General features: G+C 34.8%; 1 protein-coding gene across 1 annotated transcript; it reads right to left on the reverse strand.

The window, feature by feature from the left end:
- Nucleotides 1–19,934: 19,934 nt before the first annotated feature.
- LOC108318845 (G-type lectin S-receptor-like serine/threonine-protein kinase At1g11300) lies at nt 19,935–23,538 on the reverse strand. Its single transcript, XM_052877633.1, has 7 exons — nt 22,231–23,538; nt 21,903–22,043; nt 21,633–21,829; nt 21,319–21,529; nt 20,989–21,226; nt 20,765–20,912; nt 19,935–20,429 (listed from the first exon to the last, which is right to left on the reverse strand). The coding sequence occupies exons 1-7, from the start codon at nt 23,507–23,509 to the stop codon at nt 20,106–20,108; spliced, it is 2,538 nt and encodes an 845-aa protein (XP_052733593.1). The 5' UTR covers nt 23,510–23,538; the 3' UTR covers nt 19,935–20,105.
- Between the last annotated feature and the right edge of the window lie 293 nt (nt 23,539–23,831).

A 23,831-nucleotide genomic window follows, 5' to 3' on the forward strand; every position in this document is an offset into this window, starting at 1 on the left:
AGATGTGCAAAGAAAAACAACACCACCGAGAAAGAAGTGGGCATCCTTGCACAAGAGAAGAAAGAGAGGAATATTGTGAGTGTGTGAAAGAGAGAAAGCTAGAGGAGTGTGGTGTGTGTAGCGTGAAATTCCAGAGAAGAAAAAGAGTGGAATTGTACTTTGTATGTTGGGTTACGTTATTGTGAGTTGTGATAATTGTGTGCACCACTGTGAGAGTTAAGAGTGATTCTTGTATTTCTGAAAGCTTTTATTTTCAATAAAAGTATATTTGATACCAACAAATTGGTATCAGAGCTTTCACAGTCTGAGTGTTCGAGTTAAAAAAAAAGGAGAGAGTGAGAAATGGCAAACTTTGCAAACAGTGTGTCTCTACCCCAATTGTCAAAGAAAGTTAATTATGACAATTGAAGTGTGAAAATGAGAGCTCTTTTGGGATCCCAAGACGTATGGGATGTAGTGGAGAGTGGGTACGAAGAACCCACAGATGATGAAGCACAGACGGTTGCCCAACTTGCAGCGTTGAAGAAAACGCGTGTGAAGGATAAATCAGCTCTATACATATTGTACCGAGCTGTGGATGAATCTGGCTTTGAAAAGATAGTAAATGCTAAATCTTCAAAAGAAGCATGGCAAATTCTGGAGAAAGTATACAAAGGTGACAATCGAGTCAAGCAAGTCAGGCTTCAAACTCTCAGAGGCGAGTTTGAAAGTTTGAGAATGAAGGAAAAAGAAAAAGTAACCGAGTATATATCTTGGGTGGAAGCAGTGGAAAATCAAATCTGTAAAAATGGAGAGGAATTGCCAGCCAACAGGGTGGTAGAGAAAATTTTGAGATCACTAACAGATGATTTCGAAATCATAGTTTGCGCTATCGAGGAATCGAAGGACCTCTCAACGCTCTCAGTTGAAGAGCTTACTGGGTCACTTGAGGCCCATGAACAAAGGAGAAGAAAAATGAAAGAACCTCTTGACCAAGCACTACAAGTGCAACTTGACTTAAGAGGAACTCGGAACACTCAGGGCCAAGATCCTAGAGGAAGAGGAAGAGGTGGCCGAGGACGCGGCGGACGTGGTAGAGGTGGATGTGGCAGAGGTGAATTTGAAGCCGACACAAACCAGACCAGACAACAGAATTGGCGTGGTGTGGTCAAGGAAGAGGTCGAGGAGGTCGATCTAAGTCAGGAATTGAATGCTTCAGATGTGGCAAAATTGGCCACTACGCAAACGAGTGCAGATCAGGGAATTGCTATAATTGTGGGAAGCCAGGCCACATAGAAAAATATTGTCAGGCTGAAAAGAAAAAGGAAACAAATTTTCTTACTGAGGAAACCAATGAAGAAATTGGGATCTTATTGATGTCAAAAGATCCAGAAGCTGAGCTTGTGCCAAACTGTTCAAACAATTCGGTTTGGTACTTGGACACCGGCGCAAGTAACCATATGTGTGGCGACGAGAGTTTATTCAAAGTACTTTCAAAGGTGGAATCCGGATCTGTTTCTTTCGGCGATGCTTCGAAAGTAACCGTCAAAGGTCGAGGAACGATCTGGTATGAACAGAAAAATGGGCAAATCGGAGAGATCATAGATGTATACTATATACCCGATCTCAAAAGCAACATACTGAGCATGGGACAGATAATGGAGAAGGGGTACTCAATTCTGATGAAGGACCGAAAATTACAACTGAGGGATAAATTCGGGAGGCTCATCACCCAAGTAGAAATGAAGAAAAATCGCACGTACAAACTTGAGTTGAAAATAGTTCAAGATAAAAACATGCAACTTGATATGGAGGATAAGGCCATGAAGTGGCATTTGCGGTTCGGTCATCACTTTGGAGGGTTGACCGAGTTGGCGAAAAAGGAGATGGTGCTCGGACTGTCTAAAATGGAATTTGAAAAGAAGTTCTGTGAAGAATGTGTGATCGGAAAGCAAGCAAGGACTTCGTTCCCTCGGATCTCTGAATACCGAGCAAAGGAGCAACTTGAATTAATCCATACCGACTTGTGTGGGCCAATAACTCTAGAATCATTTAGTGGTAAGAGATACTTTGTCTCCTTCATTGATGATTTCTCAAGGAAGACGTGGGTTCACTTTCTGAAGGAGAAGTCAGAAGTGTTTGAAACTTTCAAGAAATTCAAAGTGATGGTAGAGAAAGAAACAAACAAAGTCATCAAAACAGTCCGATCTGACAGAGGAGGCGAGTTCATTTCTACCAAGTTCAACAAATACTGCGAGGAACATGGAATCAAACGTTTCTTGACTGCTCCATACTCCCCACAACAAAATGGTGTTGCTGAGAGGAAGAATCAGACCATTCTTGATATGGTTCGAACCATGCTTAAAGGGAAGAATATGCCAAAGAAATTCTGGGCAGAAGTAGTACAATGCGTAGTTTATGTGCAAAACAGATGTCCACATGCAAAGTTGGGTGAGAAGACGCCTCAAGAGATTTGGAGTGGTGTGAAGCCGAATGTCTCTCATCTAAAGGTGTTCGGCAGTGTAGCCTATGGGCAAGTACCAAGTCAGCACAGGACAAAATTAGAAGATCGGAGCAAGAAGTACATATTTATCGGGTATGATAAAAATTCTAAAGCATATAAATTATTTGATCCTGTTAACAACAAAGTAGTGGTGAGCCGAGATGTTCACGTGGAGGAAACAAAGGAGTGGTGCTGGAGTAACCTGGTCGAAAAAGAAACTAGCTCGGAGATTGTTGTACCTTCAGCAACAACAACCACCGAGTCCTCAGATGAAGAAACCGAGTCACAACAGCCTAGGATGAGAAGTCTACAGGACATATACGATACTACAAATGAAGTTCATGTTGTATGTCTTTTGGCCGACTCTAATGACTTGAGTTTTAAGAAAGCTGTCCAAGATGAGAAGTGGAGAACAGTCATGGATAAGGAAATCGGAACGATTGAACGCAACAAAACTTGGGAACTGACTAACCTTCCTGAAGGAGCTCGACGACCCATTGGAGTAAAATGGGTGTACAAAAAGAAGATGAATGTTGAGGGAGAGGTTGAGCGTTATAAGGCTCGACTTGTGGTAAAGGGGTATAGACAAAAGGAGGGGATAGACTATGATGAAGTATTTGCTCCTGTCACGAGAATAGAGTCAATCCGACTCTTGATCTCGTTAGCTGCTCAGAACCAATGGCCACTTCAACAAATGGATGTGAAGTCGGCATTTCTAAATGGCGTACTGAAAGAGGAGGTGTATGTTGAGAAACCACTCGGGTACATGAAGAGAGGGGATGAGAAGAAAGTGTTGAGATTGAGAAAAGCCCTCTATGGACTGAAGCAGGCTCCCCGTGCCTGGAATGAGAGAATTGACGGGTATTTCAAGAAAATCGGGTATGAACAATGTCCGTACGAACATGCTTTGTACACAAAGAAATCAGAAAAGGATATGATGATAATTACTCTCTATGTCGACGACCTCATATTCACCGGAAGCAACACGAAGCTGATTAAGGAGTTTAAGGAGACAATGGAAAAAGAGTTCGAGAATAGAGTCAATCCGACTCTTGATCTCGTTAGCTGCTCAGAACCAATGGCCACTTCAATAGATGGATGTGAAGTCGGCATTTCTAAATGGCGTACTGAAAGAGGAGGTGTATGTTGAGAAACCACTTGGGTACATGAAGAGAGGGGATGAGAAGAAAGTGTTGAGATTGAGAAAAGCCCTCTATGGACTGAAGCAGGCTCCCCGTGCCTGGAATGAGAGAATTGACGGGTATTTCAAGAAAATCGGGTATGAACAATGTCCGTACGAACATGCTTTGTACACAAAGAAATCAGAAAAGGATATGATGATAATTGCTCTCTATGTCGACGACCTCATATTCACCGGAAGCAACACGAAGCTGATTAAGGAGTTTAAGGAGACAATGGAAAAAGAGTTCGAGATGACAGACTTAGGCTTGATGAAATATTTTCTTGGCCTGGAAGTGAAGCAATCGGAGGAAGGGATTTTTATATCCCAAGAAAGGTACGCACTTGAAATTTTAAAGAAGTTTAAAATGGAGGACTGCAACCCGGTTTCTACTCCAATGGAACCAGGCATTAAACTATCAAAGTTTGATGGAGGAGAACGAGCCGATTCTGGGAGATATCGAAGTTTAATCGGAAGTCTGAGGTATCTTACAAGCACGAGACCCGACTTAATGTTGAGTGTTGGGATAATGAGCAGATTCATGGAGGATCCAAGCTATACACATTGGAAGGCCTTGAAGAGAATTTTGAGATATATTCGAGGAACCCTATCACTTGGTCTTTTCTATTCAAAATCAGATGACTATCGACTACTGGGTTACTCAGATAGTGATTGGTGTGGTGATATTAATGATCGGAAAAGTACTTCAGGTTACGTATTCCTACTTGGAAATACAGCTTTTACTTGGCTGTCTAAGAAGCAACCCATTGTAACTCTATCTACCTGCGAGGCAGAGTATGTGGCGGCCTCTTGGAGCGTGTGTCATGCAGTTTGGCTTTTAAATCTATTAAAGCATTTGGGAGTGATCCAAGATGAAGGGATTGTGATCCGAGTTGATAACAAGTCGGCAATCGAGTTGGCAAAGAACCCAGTTAATCACGGAAGGAGCAAGCACATCGACGTCCGTTTTCATTTCATCCAAGAACAAGTCAAAGAAGGAAAGGTCAAGCTGGAACATGTTGAAAGTCGAGCTCAAGCCGCAAACATATTCACCAAGCCACTACCAACCACACTGCTGGAGAATTGCAAAAGGCTTATTGGAATGAGATAATGAGATACAGTGCAAGAAGACCAATTTAAAGTTTACGGGGGAGTTTTGTTAGGTAAACTTTAAAAGGGCCCACTTGCTCAATAAGAAAGCTAATGTTCCCCACTTTGTAAAGTTGAGGATTTTAAGGAAAGTGTTTTTCCTTTGTCTGCTGAAGCACCGAAAATCTGCATCAATGTTTCTTGGAGTTTAGTTCTTTTATTGGTTATAAAAGGAGAGCAAGATGTGCAAAGAAAAACAACACCACCGAGAAAGAAGTGGGCATCCTTGCACAAGAGAAGAAAGAGAGGAATATTGTGAGTGTGTGAAAGAGAGAAAGCTAGAGGAGTATGTGTGTGTGTAGCGTGAAATTCCAGAGAAGAAAAAGAGTGGAATTGTACTTTGTATGTTGGGTTACGTTATTGTGAGTTGTGATAATTGTGTGCGCCACCGTGAGAGTTAAGAGTGATTCTTGTATTTCTGAAAGCTTTTATTTTCAATAAAAGGATATTTATACCAACACTTTTTAGGTAACGATTTTCTGTGTAAATTTGTGTGTGCTTTTATGGCTCATTATAATGTATAGTTTATTATTAATTACTCTTTAGATTTAGACCGAAAACAAGTATTATAGTACCTCCAAATGAAATGGAAAGTCAGAAGACATGTGGTGTGGTAAAGATAGGTACAACCATACACTTATGACCTTTACGCCATCCATCTACGTCCCACGGCATGGGAGAAAGACTTCTAAGGAATAAAACAGCATTTTTTTTAAAATTCTATTCCTTTTAATAAGAAAAATAAAATACATAATATATATCAATGGGAAACAAGTGTCTCAAACAACGTGGGACTAAGGTTAACTTCATATAGCTGAAAACCAAAATTTCGGATAAATATTTAAACTATTAATGAAAGATAAAAAAGACAGGAAATAAAATAAATATTAAAAATTACTTAAACTTCTTTATCACAAACTGGAAGAAGAATTTTTTTTCTTACAAGTTAAGTGAAACTTCAAAGTATTAATCTTTTACCGTGGTGTTGAGCTTTGTTGTCTAGTTATATTGTCGAACTGGATTGTTAGACTAGGATGTTGAGTTGGGTTGTCGAGCATAACTTTCTAGGTTGTAAACTTGTAAAACATACTATTATAAGTAGTTTGTGTGTAGGCTGTTGTTAGTTTCAATTTTATGGAGTTTAGGAGGAAAAAAGGGTGGGAAAGTTTAGGTCTTCTTGAAAGGCCAATTTGTTTAAAACATTTGGGTGTTCTATCAACTGGTATTTAGAGTTGTCTTATTGGCCTTGTGGTAGCAGCGTAGGTGCTTATTGTTAACACCAGAATGAATTCAAGATTAGAAACCTTTGAACGCTTGATTCAAGAATTAGTACGTGATAGAGAAAAAGCAGGAGCAGAATGAACGTATGGAGGGGATGGAAAATTTAATAAGTGGATTATAGGGGTGGTGGAAAAGATATCATATACTACAACATTTGGGTCCAATCAAAATGACTTTTCATCCCATAAATAAGGAGAAAAGGAGCAAGATTGGAGGAAGTGCTAGATGGGGAGATTCAAAAGGAAGAAGGGAAAACAATGTAGTTGTCTATGTTCAGATTGACTGGTATGACCATTAAGAAGTCATGGAAGGTTTGTGGATGCATTGGGAAGGAACAGATTATTGTAATGATAGACTATGCGATTTCAATAATTTTCTATCTAAAGATTTGATAAAAAGGTGTGGGTTGACTTATGTAAAGACCTCTATGTATGTGGTGGAAGTAGGTGATGGGAGGAAGCTGAAATGCCAAGGGAGATGCACAGATTTAGTGTTGGAAATTCAAGGTTTAAAGATTTGTCAAGATTTCTTCATCTTTGACATATGAGGGGATTATGTGGTTTTAGGCCTTGAATGACTACCTAGTCTGGGAGAGGTGAAAGCTGATTTTAGCAAACTAAAGCTCACTATTGGGGGAGGTGTTAATCAAGTCAAGTGGTAGGAGATCCAACTCTGTTTACCACTTCTATTTCTTTCAAAAGATTGATCACTGAATTGCAGCAAGGAGATATGAGTTATTTTGGTTGAAGTAATTAATGGGAATTCGGCATATGGATCAATATATAGTAAAGTGAATCTAGTGTTATATTCCTATAAGGAAATTTTCAAGAATTTAGAAGGGCTACCACTAAAAAGGCATTACGATCACACAACATTCATCTTTTGCAAGGATCTTCAATTTTCAACTTGATACCTTACAAATATTCTCACCAATAGGAAAATTAAATAGAGAAATTGATTGCTAAAGTGTTGAAAGTTAGCATAATTTTTTCTTTTTTTTTTTTGCCTCAACTTGTTGACTTTTTAGTCAACAACTCACCCGTTTGGTCTCATTTGCGTCTTGGTCTCGTTTAATCTCAATCTATCGACTTTTCAATCAATAGCTCGCCTGTTTGGCTTCATTCAACCTTAACCTGTCAAAACTCTCCTGTTTAACCTCATCTGCCTCTTAGTCTCTTTCGACCTTAACTTGTTAATTTTTTAATCTTAACAACTCGGTCGTTTTGTCTCAACCTGTCGACTTTTTAATCTTGATAACTCGACTGTTCGGCCTCAACAGGGGCTTTGTTACTTTCAGCCTCAACCTCAGCCTCGTTTGGCCTTAACCATTCAGCTTGGCCATTCGACCTATTTCAATAGTAAAACCTATGTATAGAATTAATTTCCCTTATGTTGAATATACATACAAGGTACTCTACTTATAATAGAAGAAATACGAGCTAAGTCCAAATTAGAAATAATAACAAACTAACTAAAGATAGATAAAAATAAGATATCCATATAAGATATCTAATAATCTAATATATCTAACACTCTACCTCAAGCTAGTACATTCAAATTGTATGTTCCAAGCTTGTTACTAATATAACCAATAAAGACTTAGTGAAAATATCTGTTTTAGCACTCGAGTGATATCAAATTGTTAATGATTTAAGAAGACGACATAAAAGATGAAATAGCAAGTTAGAAGACTCACCATGAGAAACAAATCTGGGAGGTTGCTCCGTATAAATCTCTTCTTGCAAATCGTCATTGAGAATGCATTTTTGACATCTAGTGGATAAAGAGACCATTGTTGAAAAGCCACCACGGTTATAAATAAACTAACAAAAGACATCTTTGTCATTGAAGAAAAAACATATGTGGACGAATCAAATGCACGGGTGACAGAAGAGAAGTAAAAAAAAAAACAATAATGGAAAAAACTATGGATGAACAGGACAGAGAAACCCTAAAAATTCAAATTCTCCAATCCAGGCACATGAAAGAGGAAAAAGAGCGACATCGACATTTTGAATAACTGCCTGAGAGGAGATGGAACGTGTAACCACACACGATGAACTTGAAAGCGATTCAGAGCAATCAAACTAACAAAAGATAAAAGATAAAGATAAGATATCAATATAAGATATCTAGTAATCTAATATATCTAATATAAAGTATGATTGGATCATGATTAAGCGAATAAAAAACTACTATAAATAAAACTTTAAAATATGACTTTCAAAAACATGCATTACTATATTAATATTGTACCGATTAATATCATCTACTGTCCAAACAATTTCAACGTACAAAAAACTCTTCGTGAACAAAACTTAAACTTTAGTCATTAAAAATCAAATAATTGACTTTGACCCGTACTCCAAACATCTACATTTATTAGACCATATTAACGCCCAATACTTACTTAACGTTGAATATCTTTAGTAAATGACCCGATAACCCAACGACCACACCACCACCGACTGGTTTAGCATGAGAAGGGAAGATAAAAAAAAAAAGTGAAAAAAGACATAACCACGGAATTTGGATTATATTCAGCTGGCAAAAACAATTTTTTAATAATATCTTTTTTGTGATGAGTAAGTAATTGATATACTTTAAGATATTAGCTTAACTCAATTGTCATAATATAGAGTGATATTGGGTTTTGGAAAAATTATAAAAAAACTAACCAAAATCTTAATTGAAACTATCCATAAAGTTCAAAGAAAACTCAATAACTTCTTTGCTCACTCCACCCACTCAATGTCTTTCAAAATACACAAAAACTACAACACATACTTTCTATCTCAATTTCTCAAAACTAATAATAAAGTGATTAAACACAACCAAAAGTACAGATATAATGAAGAGGCTTTTTTACTGATATAAGTGAAAAACATTTATTATCAGATGAAAAAAATTCGATAATGATACAATAAAAAAATAATTTACTATTAATATTACTATAAATTAGAAAATAGAGAAAACTGTGGAGTTAGTTATTGGAATATATTCCTGTTGATGAACATGAATAATTAGAAAATAATTATAATTTCAATTTATAATTATTTTTATTATCTTTTTGTTAAGTAATATGATTTATGTTTCAATTAAAATATTATGTTTGCCATTTTAATATTAAATGCAGAAGTATTAATATTTTTTTTAAAAAAAAAGAGGTGCTAAAAATACTTCTTCCATATTTTTATGAAAGAAAATAGTTTACGTGTCATGATTTTGTACAAGTTCATGCTATAGATGTAGGGTTGTTTGTTGGTGAAACAAGACATAATAAAGACAGGTAGTTGCTAACAAGCCACGTGTGATGTGTACAAGAGAATTCGGGTGCAGATTAGATTGGATGATATCAAATTGAAAAACCATTTAAATTTATTAGATTTTCTTATTTTTATTTACTTGTTTGAGTTCAAGTCTATGCCATACAATCTAAAGCGATATAGATTTCATCAATTCATATATAGCTTTAATATTCTTTTGTAAGAGAAAATATGGTGGAAACATTTTTAAATACCAAATATTATTTTATTTATAAGCTATTTATAACAAATAATGACATAACTCTTGAAATCTATATTACTAAAATTAAATTAAGAGACCGTAATGATTATATTCTGTCTCTACTAATCAAAAAATTATTTGGGTATCACTTATTCTTGTATACATATATTTATGAAAAAAAGTGTTTATATATGAGATATATTATAAATTTATAAGTGAAAATACATTTATAATAACTGGATTTTTAATTAGATTTTAAAAGAAAAAAATTGACAGACCTAATCCTATAAAAAACTAACTTTAAAGTTTTGGTTTATTCTACTTTCTACATCATTGTTCTCTGTTTTTATCGGATTAAATCAGTTTATAAAATCCTCAATATTTTTATTAGGATGAGGATATGTACTGTGGGGATGCATATTCTGTGTTCATTCAATTCATTGGACAAAATGAGGAATAATGATGAATGTATCATACACATGGCCATCAATCTAAACCATGACATATCAATATCAACGAATTAATAATTTAATTATCTCTTAGTCTTGGATGGCAATTAATGACCAAACGGCCCCTATAATGACTAGTAACTAACGAATAATTATTGTACAAATCTCTATTCAGAATAATTAATACGACAACAATAGGTAAATGACTTGTAGAATCCAAATGTCAACAATATATTATGTCACATTAATGGGCATTAAGGTACCCATTTTGGAATATTGTATATGCTTTTATGATAGAGAGAAATATACCTTTAGGAAGTTGTAAAATTTAATGAACAAAATTCAATACAAGAACGTCTTTCACCTAAATACTACAAAGTATAGAGAATAAAAAATAAAGAATTAAGAAACATGAGAATTTAATATATAAAAATTTAACATAATTTAATTAAAGTGTTAATAAACTTCGATTTATATTTATGGATAAATTTCACTAGAGAATTATAATTTAATCATTTATTTTTAGATATAGTAATTTTTCATTTTTCTTACAATCAATTCAATAATATCACACCATTATATTTTATAAAAGATGTCTATTTATACAACACAATAAATATTAATGACTAATTAATACTGATGACATACTCTCTAGTCTTGGCCAATCACTTCCAAGAAGAGTTGAAATCATAAGTGAAAGATAAGTCTAGATTCTCTCTCTTGGACCATCTTGGGTCATCATGAAGCTTTCAGAGTAGAAATGATTTTTTGGCCTCGTGGGCCAAGTAGTTTGAAATTTATTTAGACTTTGTACTATGGGCTTAGTAAGGTAGGATTTATTTTTGGGTCTTGTATTTTGGATCCAATAGAATAAGGTTTTTGACCACTTAAGTCAACAAAGGGCCAAGGCAACCCAAGTGGACATCTAAAGCTTGTTTGGACAAGGGGTCAAACATTTTTAAGCTAGCTTGGTGAGCAAGGGAGTGAGCATCACACCTTTGTGTTAGTGGTCATGTGTAACTTTCACATTGGAGAGAATTTTCTGTAGGTAGTGGCCACATGTCCTCCTCTTAATGAAGAAGATTTTTGCCACATGTCCCCTTCCTAATAGAGAGGATTTTCACCTTGTTCTCCAAGCTAGCCAAGTTTGATTTTTTAGGTTTTGCTTCTACAAATTGGAGACACCCTTAGCTTATAAATAGAGGTGTCACCCACTCATCTTAGGTCCCCAAAGGCTAGATTATCCCATGTGGTCTCCTTTAACCACATTCCTCTAAGTTGGCCTAACCTCTCTAAGAGCACCTTCAAACACCACTCCTTTCCATCTTAAATCATTGTGGCTGAGAGCCTTAGCCCTTTCACCCACCAAATTTCGTACCATCTAACCATTCCAACCATCTTCATGGCATCTCTTCTAGTTTTGGCCCAAATTAGCTAGGAGGATTGCTATCAGATTGTGAATCAGATCACATATCAACCAATAAAATTTGCAATGTGTGAAACATGTGTTTGGCTCTTAAAAAAAAGACTTGAATACCTTATATGTTCTTTTACTAGACAAGTCTATAAGATGCACTCTATCACACAAATAAACAAGTGACACATCATTCAAGTTTGTCATAAGTTTTCACCAAATGACCAACAAATAGTAGACTCACATGTACCCTTAAATGATATTATACAATAAGTTGATCATATTTTATTGAAATAACTTTCAACAAATTTTCAGCTAGGCTCTAAGATAACTTTCAACAATTTTTTACCTTAGTTCAAAACAAATCTTTTGAGTGAAACCTACTTTAATTGACATTATGTTCATCGCAAGCTTAATCACTAATGAATAACACTAAATCCAAACAATGAAGAACTTGTTGCTTGACAAACCTTTTGTAATCCTGTTAGAGTAATTATGATTTGTTCAAAGTTTCATCATCTTCACATATCTTCTAAATCACCTCTTTTACAAAATGTAGCTTGATAACAATGTGTTTCATTCTTTCACAATATATTAGTTTTGCCTTCTCAACTCTTTGGCTAGACCCTAAACAAGACTTCCTTCATCGCTTCTATAAAGGTAATGTAATTGGCTTCAATTATCAAAAGAATCATACCTTTTGTAGATTGGTCTTTCAACTAATAGTAGTGACATATGTATTAAACATATAACTAGTGAGAGATTTTCTAAAGTCCAAACCTCTATCATAGTTTGAGTTTACAACTTTTCCAATCGGAGCGTCACTAGCACTAACATAAACTAGATCCCTTTTAAGTGTGTTGGGACTTCGAAAAATGTATCGAATCGTTCAAGTAATAAACCGGTAAGACCATATATCGTTTCCCAAGAGACTCGTGTCACCAAACAATTGTATAATTTCGAACTAACTTTGACTAAAGAATGATTCCATAATTTGGGTTTTTATGCAATTAAGGTAAAGATGAAACATAAATAGTAAAAGTGATCTTTGATGACTCAAACACTTGGAAATGGCTAAGATTAGAAATGATATGGAATGGAATGGTATTGTTGGGGTATGATTTCACCTACTTCACTCTTATGCATGTAAATTTACACCTTCTTCATTTACTTATTAATGTCAATCTTTTAATTTACTCAAACCCAATCCCTTGGTAGAGAGAGCCTAAACTTCCTTATTAAGTTCCAATTCCTTGGAAAACCTAACAAGTTAATCTGCTTTAATACTTGAGACCTAAGACAACCAAAAGTTGAAGTTCTATCCCTAGATACAATTCCCTTTGGATAATTTGTTCCAGTTCTAGGTTCACACAATGTTCCCAACATCAAGCAAATCCTAAAATCATGCCATGGATAGCAATGTCACAACAAGCTTTAAGAGAAGGAACAAAATACTAGTAATCATGAAAGAAGCATCAAATACATTCAAATCTGTAACAATACATAAGAGTTTGGTGGTTGCATCAATCCCCCAACAATAATGAAACTAGCTCTCCATGAATAGAGAGCTTGAGCTTACAACAAGGATGGAAATGAGAGAACTAAGAAGACCCAAGGAAGAAGATGGACTGTTCCCACAGCTCCTAGCTTGCCTCCAAGAGCTCCAAATGAGAGAAAATGTGTCTAGGTGTCAAAAGATGCAAAGCCCTTCGAGTTTCAGTCCTAAATAGACCAAATTTGCCACATCAGCATCGCCACCGCTCAGCTGAACCCCAGCTGCACCCCAGCGGCAACACTCTAGTAACAGAGCGCTCAGCTGCACCCAGCTACACCCCAGCGACAACAGTCCAGAGAGCAGGCGCTCAGCTACACCCCAGCGGCTGCAAGTCGAGATGAATGGGGCTCAGCTGCACGTCAACTGCACCCCAGCCACAACACTTATGTTCAATGTTATTCTTTTCACCCTTCTTCATGCTTCTATGGTTCTTTGATTCTTTGGATTGGCGCACAAGCTTCATGTGAGTGATCTCCAAGTAAAAAGTGGGGATTAGTGATGAAATTCAATCAATACAACACAAGATGTAACTACTTAGAAACACAATAAAATGAGGCATAAAGAAGGTGGAAAGCTAAGAAAGAGTTGATTTTGTTTACTTATTCATTAAAGAAATATAGGTAAAATTCAACATTATCAAAGTGGCCCCTTCAAGTATATTGGGACCCACTTAAGAGCTTATTAATTGATAATGGTAAACCTGAGTTATGATTTTTATGTTCATTAGGCTTAAATCCCAAATTCCCTAACATTACACAATATCAAGTTTTAAAAGATTTATCTACCTGTGCAATCTATTGGCAAGTACCCCAAGTCATTTGTACAACCTAATGAGGTTACCATACCACAAGAATTAGCAAGCATATTGGTAGTTTGTTTTTGGATTTTTGTATTTGAAAAATATTGATAATAATACATATTATATAGATTACATAAAGTATAGGCTATGAGTGAATTTCATCTCATCCTTTTCCACTGCACCATTACTGATATTGTCTATGTACTTACACACATTATTCGTTGTCTTGGAAGGGCTCTTTAAATGTAGCTCTAGGTCCATTCCTGATATCTAGAGCCTAAGATCATCAAACTTCATTATGATTTCTTAGTGACTTCTTGAATGAATCACTTGCATTAAGATTAAGACTCTATAACTAGTTAGAGCCTTAGATCTGTTCCTACCATTTAAAAGAAAGAGGAAAATTAGTTGGACCACAACTTGAAACCAATTCTCACTCAATCGCACGCTAGTAAAATAAGACGAGTGATTAGTTCATCCAACAACAAGCACAAAATTGATTTACAAGGAAATTGAATGAAAGCATAGATAAATATTCAAGAAGTATAAGTACAAAGAATTAGAATTGATTACATTCAACCTCAACATAAGAGAGTTCAACTACTCATAGAATATTGCAGTGCAATCCCAACAACATCTAGACATAAGATTTACAATGAAAGCATCTCTCTCGAGCTTCTCAAAACCATTTGTACTCTACTACTACATATTTAACTCTTTAATCAATGCCTAAAATGAGGACATGGGGTCTGTATTTATAAACTGTCTAAGACGATACTCAACTTCAGTTTTGACGCTTGAGCAGTACAAATTTTATTCCAGATCTTTCCAAACCGTCTTTCTTAGGACTTAAGTAAGACATTTTGCACCCGAGTGTAAAAGTTACATTCCAAATCTTTTCGAAGGTAGGTGCTTTAGGTTTCCACCTCATGAGGGTTTGCTCATTGAATGAATATGTGTTTCACCATTAGAAAGAATACAATATTATAATCAATTCCTTCCTTTAAAGTAAAGCTTCTAACAAACAATCTCGCATTCAATATTTTCTTATAGTGCTTGTAATTCCATCCTTTAGTTTAAAAAATCATTTAGAACTTGTCGCTATAGAACCCATAATTTTACAAACTCCATCACAATATATAAATTTTGAGTATTTTAACTTTCAAAAGCAAATAATGCAGTCGATGGTTCATGGTTTAATACCTCACTAAGACCTACTAAGGATAATATTATAAGCTTTGCATATCGATACATTTCTAAAGCTTTAATAATTCTTATTGTTCTACCATTACAAATATTGTAACAATCACCAACTCATCCATCTTCATCATTTAACCCTTTTTTTTCTACAATATCATCTAATTCATCATTTTGTCAACACTCATATGTTTTGTTAGTCTTCACCTCAATGTTTCTCTTCTTATCATCATGATTACCCTCAAACTCACGTTCTAAAACTTTTGACTTGTAAGTCATTTCACTTTTGCCAAAATCATATATTTTGTCAGTCTTCACCTTAATGTTTCTCTTCTCATCATCACAACTACTCTCAAACTCACATTTTATAACTTTTGACTTATAAGTCATTTCAATTTGTTGAATATGATATTTTGGCTGATGATATACTTATCGATCCTAATTCAAGATGTCTTAACTTGTGCGTCTTTACTCCTCATATTTACTCTATAAACATACATTTAACAACACATGATCCTTTCTTTCCTTTCCTCTTGTGAGCAAATGAAACACAACCAAAGATTTTTATATTTTCAAGGATGAGGAAAAACATTGAACAAATTTCCTCGTAAGTTTTCATATTAAGTGTTGTTAAAGGACATTTATGAATAAGATAGTTAACAACAGTAATAACTTTAGCCCAAAATATTTTGGGAATTCTAGCACTCAACAACATACATATTCTTTTTGTAAATGATTCTATTTAAGTTTTTTGATAAGTCATTCTACATAGGTGTGTCAACTCTTGTTCAATGTCTCACTGTGTCATTCTTCTTATAAAAGTTATTAAACAAAATTGAACAAAATTTTGTAAAACTATTTGTTTTAAATGTCTTCATTGTATTATCGATTTTGTTCTCCAAAAGACGTTTCTGACTTTTGAAGTTCTTAATTGCTTCATATTTGATCTTCCAAGGGTAGACATATAACTTCCTCAAATAGTCATATACTATAAATAGGAAGTACTTGGCACCACAGTGTGATAGAGTGCATATGTTCCCCATATATCAACACAATGTAATTAAGAGTTTGTTTCACACTCAATTTGACCCTACATGATGTGGATCTTAGAACCTTGGTAGAATCTAGATCTACCTCTTAAGATGTTGGAAACACGAAACTCATTCTTGAAACTCCATTAATAGCGGAAGCAATAGAAGAAACAATAGGCACCTTGGGTTAGGCTAGAATATGAAGTAGAAAATAGAAACAAGTAAAGAAATGTAATAAAAAATGGACTAAAGGAACAAAAATGGTAAGAACATGTCACCTTCAATTTAAGAACCAAAGGATAAGTGCAAGATGATTCACCACTTGAAAAAGCTTCTCAATTTGAAAGCTTTTTATTTTGTTTGTGTAATAATTAATAGGCTTATGATAGCCTTGACGAGTTTGACAATAATTCATGATAAACTTGAATAACAAAATGAATGTCAGAAAAGTCTACCTCTTCGTCAGAGTTGTCTGACGAGTATTTAGTGTTGTTTTCCATTTGGGTCCTCCCAAGTGCCCATAAGAATCTTCTTTATATGTTTTCTATTGAAGACCACCCTTTTCTTAGCATTCTTAAGATCTGGACATTCTGACTTGAAATGTCCTAGCTTTTTGCACTCATAACAGACAATTGATCCTTCCTTTTTGTTATATATTTGATCGTTTCTGGAAGTGGACCCAAAGCGTCTACCTTTGGAAGTTGTGCCTCTCTTTCTCCTTCATATGGAGAATATTTTTCTCGAGAAGAACGATAGTTCATCCTTCTCCTTATCTCTCATTGAGTCTTTATTGTCTAATTCTTCTAAGGATTCTTCAACAAGCAAAGTCTTTATAGGTGTTCTTTTGACAAACCTTTGTGCTTCAGAGCGATGTTCCTCTCTTCCTTCAGCACTCCATCCTGCTGAAGCTCTAGCTTGTGCATCTTTAGGATTCCAACAAGTTCCTCCAAGCTCATACTATTAAAGTTCTTTGAGGTTCTTAGAGTGGTTACTTATTATCTCTGTTAAAGAAAAAACCGTCTATATGTAATGCCCCGATTTCTAAGATGTCACGGTTATTCAAAAATCGGTAAAATTTCAAATTTTAACATAATGCGTAAATGTATTTTCAAAAACCTCAACATTTAAATGTGCATAAAACATAATAGTTCTAAAGCATTTGTACAATGCAAATAACGAAGGAATAAAATCCCAATTATATTGTCTTAAAGTTCAAAAGTAATAACTGTAAATAAAATCCCAAGTCTGTACACCGTCATCTCTCCAATCTATCATGCCTCAACAGCATCCATAACATCATCTACTCACGTATAATGCATTATACGATCAACGCCGATAATATTATTCACAAACACACAAATACAAACACGTATAGGGTAAGCTACCAATAAAACAATCGTAATAACATGATATAAACATACTGATTAAATCAACAATAATCAAACACCCCATACATAGTAGTAATAACAATAAGATTTTTAGTCCTTTAACATAACAATTCATTCAAAACGAATTACACGATCTTCGATTCTCGATCATTGGTCTCTAACCCTTGATGTTATCACTAACATCTCACACATAGACCCTTGGTTTATCTGCTTATTAGCACCTATGCTAACTACTTACTATAACTATTATAGTAACGCTGCTATCACATAACATCACTTGGAGCATCTCAAATACCATGATCTCCATCATAGATACACTACTATCATGACTATCCTAGTCATAATCAACATCATGAGCATCAGTGTACCATAAACACCATAGTAGAAAGAATCAATCACACTCTTGTACCCTACCTCATTGACTGTAGCTGCTCCTATAGTCGCTCTTACAGCCTCATATGTAGATTCTCCATACAAATACATTCGAATAGTCTCGCAATCCAACTAAGAAACATGTAATCATGCCACACAAGGAGAAGGAAGATACATTCACCCCTACACAAGGAAGACTCAATACCCTAATAGCCTTTCCAATGCACACAAGACAAAAAGGAAACACCTATTTGTAGATAACACCAGGACTTACGAGGTACAACTAGTAGAGTTATCCTCCACTCTCATGCTCATCAATCACATACTTTGGTACATCCCAGCACCCTTTCATGCTCAAATTCTATATCATAAGTCAAAACTAACCTTAAATATAACCATTACTCTCATTCTCTGATTACCATCATGTTTTACAACTTCTCAAGCTTGGTCTACGTCCATTCTTCATCAAATTCGACATTTTTCACAAAAATGCACTATGATAATCGATTATCACTTGTGATAATCGATTATCTTAGTGAAAATTACCCATAAACATCACACAAGAAGGGATAATCGATTATCATTCCAGATAATTGATTATCATCTAAGATAATCGATTCTTCCAGCAACCAGACTTAACCTCAAAGCATAGATAATCGATTATCACTAATGATAATCTATTATCTTCGGAACGAAACACATCCTGAACATAATTCAAACATTCAAATACACATACATCAATCTTAAATCTCGTGAAAACTTACTCAATATATTAAACCTTTAACCTGATAATGAAATTAATGTTCCTACATTTTAAGTTCTTTTACAAGAGTTGTTGACAATGGAAAAGATACATACATGAAGACAAATTCTTCTAGATTGATGGAGGACCATATGAAAGGCACACGTTAAGTCTTGAACTCAAGTTATGGCAAGGAGACCGGAGAAAGAAATACCAAATGGGTCTCATTTAGTGTAAAATGGAAGGTGATCTCTTCGTTCCAACATCAACCTTGGTATTTCATTCCCGGGGTCCGTGTTCAGTAGCGCTAACCATCAACCCATCAAAAACTCAAAAACTGCATAAAGAGGTCACCTCCTTACCTTGAATTTGAACTTAAATTGATAATGCTATGTGGAATTCTTCGGATTTTTCCTTGAAAGTGGAAGTCTCCAAATTTTTCACAGTAAAACTTGTGTAAAGTTGAGTTTTTTTTTTCTTTAAATGCATTACAAATTTGAAGAGCCTCGATTGAGACTTCCACCAACAAATCTTTATGAATTTAATATTTATATTCTTAGCCATTTATTACCAATGATAAATTCGTATGTTTTTGTCTCGTCTCGTCCACCATGTTTATTTTTGACTGGACAAACTTTTATACGTAAAAAAAACAACAAAATTAGGTAACTATATCCATTAAATGCATGATTAAATAAAAATAATTTTTTGGAAAATGAATATTTCTTCTTAAAAGAGACACTTTAAATTTATAAATATAAAAAATAGATATTTGAAAATTTACTTTTTTAGAAATTACTCTCGTTATTTTGATATAAATAGATAGTTTAAACTTTAATTTTTTTAAACATTATTAATGATAAACAGTACAAAGTTTGAAATTTAATTTCATTTTAATTCATCCTACTTTTTTTTTTTACAAAGTGTAGATATGAAATTAGATTTAAGTGATTTATGTTAACTATAATAACTCATTAATACTTTTCATATATATTCTTTCGTTACAATTCAATTTTCATGTATTAAAATATAATAAGTGAATTTAATAAAGAAAATGATGAAAACAATATAAAATCGTAGCTATCTTATTCTTTTAATTAAATTTTATTATGCTTTACTATTTGGAAAAGTATACAGTTTAGCAATCATTTACAATAAATTTAAAATTTAAGATATCCATAATCAGAGAAGGAGAGAAAATTAAAGAAACTTGGATGAATTTCTTCTTCATAATTTATGAAAAACACACTTCTCCCAAATTTAATTGAGCAACGGTTAACAATTAAGCAAGATTACAAAATCAGCCTGATTACTTCCATGTTCCCACCTTTAACTTATATCTAGCAGCCTTGCATCATTTATAATCTTTAAAAAATATACAAGATCCATCATCAAATAAGTATTTTAATAATCATTTAACTGTTGGACTCAGACTCAGTTTTTTATAACCTGATTCCGTGGTTATAATATATAAGGGAAGTAGAAATTGATACATAAAACTTTCAATAGAAAAGAGTTGTTGTCTAATCCAAGAACAAGGAGGAGGATTTTATAGTAACTCATCTTGCTTCCATAGTTGTATTTGTGATAACATTAACTGAAAATCTTTCTGGGGTGGTTGAGGGCAATGTTGAACTATACTCACCTCTTACCTTTAGAAATGCAGGTGGTTTAGGAGAAGGAAGGAGCACAGTGTCATTTCCAATCATTGATACAACATCAGACATGGTTGGCCTATCTTTTGGACTTTCTTGAACGCAAAGAAGTCCTATGTTCACATATCTTGGCACAGTATGCAGACTGTTATTACTTAAAGTATCACTGTCATCTAATGCACTGTCCATTAGATCCAGTCCTGAATTTCTTGTCCAAAGATCCCAAGCCTTCAAGATTTAACACAAAACAACCTCAAAATTAGAAAGTCTGGAGCATATTCTGGTATGGCACTATGATTTTGTATACTCCATCTCATGATGAAAATTTAAACTTGAACTCGTTCTCTGATGTTAGATTAAAAGTAGTATTAATCTTTTGCGTGGGTTGAACTCAGATTACATGTATGTAGTTTCTCTTTGATGAATCCTTTCTCAAAATAGAAAACTCATTAGGCCATAACATACCATTTGTAAAAAGGCTTAAAACATGCACAAAAATCATGAAATCAATTTGAATGTGAAAATGCAAATGAAGAGCAAATGGATGGAATCTAGAAACTCACATATCCAAGAAGATTGAAGGAATTCGTTTGATAAAAGCCAGTATTCTTCTTGCCACTTAGAATCTCCAGCAAAAGGACCCCAAAACTAAACACGTCCGATTTTACTGAGAAGAGCCCTTCTGCAGCATATTCAGGAGCCATATAACCACTGAGAACAAGGTAGATTAATTAGTAGATGGTTGATCACGTAAAAAAAAACCACTAGTTGTAGTTAATTGACTTACTACGTTCCAACTATTCGGTTTGTATTTGCTTGAAGCTCATTATCACCAAATATTTTTGCCAATCCAAAATCTGATATTTTGGGATTCATATGGCTGTCCAACAATATGTTGCTAGCTTTTAAATCTCGGTGAATGATCCTGAACCTGGAATACTGATGAAGATAAAGAATTCCTTGGACAATCCCATCAATTATTCTGAGTCTTGTTCCCCAATCCAGCATCTGTTTCTTTGTTGCATCTGCTATGCATCATTGAAGATGTCACAACCAAAGTTTAAGTTTGGCAGATGGGATCATATTTAAGAGAGTTCAGAGACTGTAGGATACAAACCAAAAAGGAAAAGATCCAAGCTTTTATTAGGCATAAATTCATAAATCAGCATCTTTTCATTTCGATCAATGCAGCAACCCAGAAGTCTAACAAGATTGTTGTGTTGGAGTTTTGCAATCAACAAAGCTTCATTTCTCAACTCTTCCCATCCTTGACCAGATCTCCGTGACAGTCTTTTCACAGCAACCTCATCCCCATTAAATAATGTACCCTGTATTTTCTTATCATTTGTATAAGTTACATATATGGCGTAGTAAAAGCTGTTTATATCGTAAAAGCTGTTTATATAGAGAGGATAGAGTTTTTGAGCATGCCTTGTAGACGGGTCCAAAGCCCCCCTCACCAAGTTTATTTGCATCTGAGAAATTATTAGTTGCAGCTGCAACACTCTCGAAACTGAATAAAGGCAATTTCACTTCCTTCTTCACTTTGGCACTCCTATCTGCTTCAGTAAGCTCAGAATCTTCAACTTTCATGCTCATGCTTATATCAAAATGGAGCAAATCTTCCCCTGCAAATTGAGGAAAATTAGTTCATAAGTTAACATACTCTGAATTTACTTGGAAAACTTGTGTCTTTCTTACCTTTTCTCCTCTTCTTTCTAATCCAGTAAACTAAAAGGCCCAATATAAGAAAAACTACAAAGGAGATCAACATAACAATCAGAAGTAGGATCTTGCTCACAGAAGTTTGTCGTGATTCTTTTTCTCTTGTTGTGTTCGAATCTGCAGAGAAAATTTATCAACTATAAAAATTCATGTATTGACTGATAAATTTATATAAGTTTTCAGTGAAGTGACTCTAGCTAAAAAAGAGAAAGAAGTAGCAGCTGAGTGAAAAAGAACTTAGGATTCTGTCTTCCTAACTCTGAGAAACACATAAAGTCTAGGAAAATACGCTTCTTGAACTTACCCGAAGTATCGACTTCCGCGGCAGCAAGTCTTAGGTAAAAAATTGGTTTGCTATCATCAGAATTGGCCACATCTGTTGAGACGTTCTTTAGATTCAATACCGAACCAAGCCACAACTGGCAATATCCGTTCACATAGTAAGCGTAAGCAACGCAAGAACAATTTCTAGAACAAGTACTTTCACACTCTCTTGTTGTTGTTGTATTGATTTTCGTGAGACTGTCCAAAGTTGGTGATTTGACATAATAAAGTTGCTTGAATTTATCGTTGGATTTAACACTGTTACTGCAGTACGACAAGTCTTTTTTCCTTACACAGCCAGCAGATTTGTTCCCATTATACCAAGAATCAGCATCAGAGGGCCTGAAACCTTGAAGACAGTCACAAGGGTCACGAGCTTTCGGGTTACAGATGGAAAAGGCTCCACACGAATTGTTAGCACACTTGGATGACTGAATAGAAATCCATTGGTGTTCTTTATCAGACCAATACTCCTGGATGAGCTCACCAGACACTTCTAGTACCAGCCTAGAGTCATTACCAACTGGCAAAGTGAAATAGTAGCCGACATTGAAACGAGTATCGTTGAGGTTGTGCTGATATCCACCACTTCGGCTAGTAAAATTGCCAATAGTTTCGTTGTAGTGGTTGTCAATCCAGAAAGCATTAGAACCATTGTTGATGATTAGGCTGACCCTGCCCAAATCATATTCGAGGGAAAAAGCTCCTTGGTCAGGGTCATCTGCACTTCTCCATGATCGCAATGACCAAGTGTTTCCTTCGTCATGTCCTAGTTTCATTATGGGTAAAAGGGTGTCCGTAGGATAATCAAAACTCTGCCACAAAATCTGTTTACTTGAGGTTTTCAGCAGTATCAAGTTTCCTGAATCCAAGAGCATGGCATAGACACTGATATTGTTTGAAACATTGCTGACATTGTATGTAAGTTTTCCATCTATGATCACCAAATTTCCATCTTTAAAGGTAAGAACTGCTGATGGTGTTTGAAATGCGTAGTCTCGGTTAGCAACCCAGACAATCTTGTTCTTGTCGTTTGGGACCCTGTTATACCGTATACCAACGTAGTACTTGGTTGAGTTATCTCTGATTCTGGTGAAAAAGCACAATTCGAACTTCCCGGTATAAGAAACAACGGAGTCTAAGGTTCCCATTGATTCTCCTATTTGCAAAAATTCCTTGTGAATGACTGCATTAACACAAAACGTACACAGGCAAAGGAATGATGTCAAGGATGCCAGAGTTGAGGAAGTTAATGCCATTTTAATTCACAAGATTGATTGCCATTATTTAAAACAATTCTACATATTATATGAGAAAACCAATCTAATAAGTTGTCCTAGATGACGGATTGAATGGTTCGTATTCATGACAGCATTGGTGGCTTGACTTTAACTAACCCATGAATTGTGATTATTCTTATATTTTTTTCTTTATTTTAAATTTTCTTTCTAATTTAACTCATTTTGGATTGCCTTAGATTTAAATTAAAAAAAAAATTGTTATTTTTTTGAAATTAAAAAATAAAAATTACTTGTCATTAAATGAATCAGTAAATAAATTCATTTAATTTTTTAATGTGTA

Source organism: Vigna angularis, chromosome 5 (assembly GCF_016808095.1).
Source record: "Vigna angularis cultivar LongXiaoDou No.4 chromosome 5, ASM1680809v1, whole genome shotgun sequence".
In the NCBI taxonomy this organism is placed as follows: Eukaryota; Viridiplantae; Streptophyta; class Magnoliopsida; order Fabales; family Fabaceae; genus Vigna; species Vigna angularis.

Bases quoted from the DNA above. Each gene is read 5' to 3' on its own strand.
- LOC108318845 (XM_052877633.1), bottom strand. From the start codon at position 23,509: ATGGCATTAACTTCCTCAACTCTGGCATCCTTGACATCATTCCTTTGC. The intron at 21,830-21,902 runs GTAAGAAAGACA...CTCAATTTGCAG, and splicing joins TAGAAAGAAGAGGAGAAAAG to GGGAAGATTTGCTCCATTTT. The intron at 20,430-20,764 runs GTGAGTTTCTAG...TAAATCTTGAAG, and splicing joins CCTTCAATCTTCTTGGATAT to GCTTGGGATCTTTGGACAAG.